The 2,906-nt window shown below is 54.3% G+C and overlaps 1 protein-coding gene across 1 annotated transcript; it reads left to right on the top strand.

The window, feature by feature from the left end:
• Positions 1 to 6: 6 nt before the first annotated feature.
• Positions 7 to 2,313, top strand: Rbm15b (RNA binding motif protein 15B). The gene has a single exon (XM_015487117.2). The coding sequence runs from the start codon at positions 288 to 290 to the stop codon at positions 1,980 to 1,982; it is 1,695 nt and encodes a 564-aa protein (XP_015342603.1). The 5' UTR covers positions 7 to 287; the 3' UTR covers positions 1,983 to 2,313.
• Positions 2,314 to 2,906: the final 593 nt, after the last annotated feature.

Genomic DNA, 2,906 nt, shown 5'->3' with positions numbered 1-2,906 from the left:
GCAGCGCTGCTGCCTCCACGCCACCCCCTGGGCCGCCAGCGCCCGCCGACCCGCTCGGCTACTTGCCGCTGCATGGAGGCTATCAATACAAACAGCGCTCACTGTCCCCGGTAGCCGCCCCGCCCCTGCGGGAACCCCGTGCCCGCCACGCTGCTGCAGCCTTCGCCCTGGATGCTGCCACCGCCGCTGCTGTGGGTCTATCCCGGGAGCGGGCCCTGGACTACTACGGACTGTATGATGACCGCGGGCGCCCCTACGGCTACCCGGCAGTGTGTGAGGAGGACCTGATGCCCGAGGACGACCAGCGGGCCACTAGAAATCTCTTTATCGGGAACCTGGACCACAGCGTGTCTGAGGTGGAGCTGCGACGGGCCTTTGAGAAGTATGGCATTATTGAGGAGGTGGTCATCAAAAGGCCTGCCCGTGGTCAGGGTGGTGCTTACGCCTTTCTTAAGTTCCAGAACCTGGACATGGCCCACAGGGCTAAGGTGGCCATGTCGGGCCGGGTGATTGGCAGAAACCCCATAAAGATAGGCTATGGCAAGGCCAACCCCACTACTCGCCTGTGGGTGGGTGGCCTGGGACCTAACACCTCGCTGGCAGCTTTGGCCCGGGAGTTTGATCGCTTTGGAAGCATTCGGACCATTGATCATGTCAAAGGAGACAGCTTTGCCTACATCCAGTATGAGAGCCTGGACGCAGCCCAGGCCGCCTGTGCTAAAATGAGGGGCTTTCCATTGGGTGGTCCAGACCGTAGGCTGCGGGTGGATTTTGCCAAAGCAGAGGAAACTCGTTATCCCCAGCAGTACCAGCCCTCACCCCTCCCTGTGCATTATGAGCTTCTCACTGATGGATATACCAGGCACCGCAACCTGGATGCGGACCTGAGGGTGCGGGACAGGACCCCCCCACACCTTCTATACTCAGACCGAGACCGGACCTTTTTGGAAGGGGACTGGACCAGTCCCAGTAAAAGTTCTGATCGCAGAAACAGCCTGGAAGGTTATAGCCGCTCTGTGCGCAGCCGTAGTGGTGAACGCTGGGGGGGAGATGGTGACCGGGGCATGCCGAAGCCCTGGGAAGAGAGGCGCAAGCGGAGGAGCCTTTCCAGTGACCGTGGAAGGACAACCCACTCTCCTTATGAGGAACGGAGCAGGACCAAGGGTGGTGGGCAGCAGTCTGAACGTGGCTCAGACCGCACCCCTGAGCGCAGCCGCAAGGAGAACCACTCCAGTGAAGGGACCAAGGAATCCGGTAGCAACTCCCTTAGCAACAGCAGACACGGAGCTGAAGAGCGGGGCCATCACCACCACCACCATGAAGCCCCAGACTCTTCTCACGGGAAGAAGACAAGAGAGAGCGACCGCAATCATCGGACCGCTGAGGCCGAGACCAAGCCTCTTGAAGAGCCAAAACATGAGACCAAAAAACTAAAGACTCTTTCAGAGTATGCTCAGACACTGCAGCTAGGTTGGAATGGCCTTCTAGTGTTGAAAAACAGCTGCTTTCCAACATCTATGCACATCCTGGAGGGGGACCAGGGAGTTATCAGTGGTCTCCTCAAAGACCACTCTTCCGGGAGCAAGCTGACTCAACTGAAGATTGCCCAGCGCCTTCGACTGGACCAGCCTAAGTTGGACGAGGTCACGCGTCGCATCAAACAGGGGAGCCCCAATGGCTATGCAGTGCTCCTAGCCACCCAGGCAACCCTTAGTGGGCCTGGCACTGAGGGGATGCCCACGGTGGAGCCAGGCCTACAGAGGCGGCTTCTCAGGAACCTGGTCTCCTACTTGAAACAGAAGCAGGCTGCAGGGGTGATCAGCCTGCCAGTGGGTGGATCCAAGGGCAGAGACAACACAGGCATGCTCTATGCCTTCCCTCCCTGCGACTTTTCACAGCAGTACCTCCAGTCAGCACTGAGGACATTGGGCAAGCTAGAAGAAGAGCACATGGTGATAGTTATAGTGAGAGACTCTGCCTAGCCCAAACCTGTCTTTTCCAGCTCCATGTTTGTGTCACAAAAGCAGTTATTTTAAAATCTGATCCCTTCTCAACCCTACTCCCTTGGTTTGAATTCTCTGCTGGGTTATTTTGGTTTATTTGAAGGGGAACAAAGTTCTGTCCACCACTAAAACTAAGTTCTTAGATTTGGGGGGGGGGGATTTTTTTAAAAAAAACAACTATGAGAAGGGACTCTGTTACATTGACTTATAGTGTACAAGATACTGTCTGCTGTATTCTGTATTTTTTTATTTTTTGACTAACTGTATGGAAAGTTGTCAGTAAAGCCTTTGTCAGAGGATGGATTTCTAATCCGTTCAGAGTCCTGTTTAATCAAGTTTTTTCCTAAAAGAATGGACAGTTTACCCAGTGTATGCCCTATGTCATGTTTGCAACAGCACTGATCCAAAAGTCCTGCAGCATCAGTGACTCCCATCTCTTCATGCTGAGTTGACTGTTGTCACACTTGGTTTTAATCTTAACTGAGGGCTGACAGGCTTCAGTGTGGGTCCTGAGCCCCGTACTGCACCAGCCTGAGTAAAAGCCAGTGCAGAGGAGGTGAGCCTGAGGGGTCTGGGCCAATAGCTATTGGTTGTTGGATTTCATTTTCCCTGCACAAGTGTGTGTCCATCAGTTTTTAGCTGTGGCTATCAGACAAAGCCCCCAACCGTAAGCCTATTCAACAGTGGGTAGTTTTCAGCAGTTGCATGATCTTGTACATGAGGAGTAGGCCTTGTCTTGCAATATTGACGCCAAGGAGTCTCAGTGCTTGCAGCCTCCCTTCTAATTTAGCCCAGGGGTCTCCAGTGTGGGAATCAGCTGCCTCCAACTCCCAGGGCCCCTGGAGGCCTTATGCTGGAATGGGGAATTGGAAGCAAGCTGCCTTGGTGGTTTTTTTTTTTTTT

The sequence above is a fragment of the Marmota marmota genome, unplaced genomic scaffold, assembly GCF_001458135.2.
Source record: "Marmota marmota marmota unplaced genomic scaffold, marMar, whole genome shotgun sequence".
NCBI lineage: Eukaryota > Metazoa > Chordata > Mammalia > Rodentia > Sciuridae > Marmota > Marmota marmota.
The sequence above is the reverse complement of the archived record's forward strand: the minus strand, read 5'-3'. Positions and strand labels throughout refer to the sequence as shown.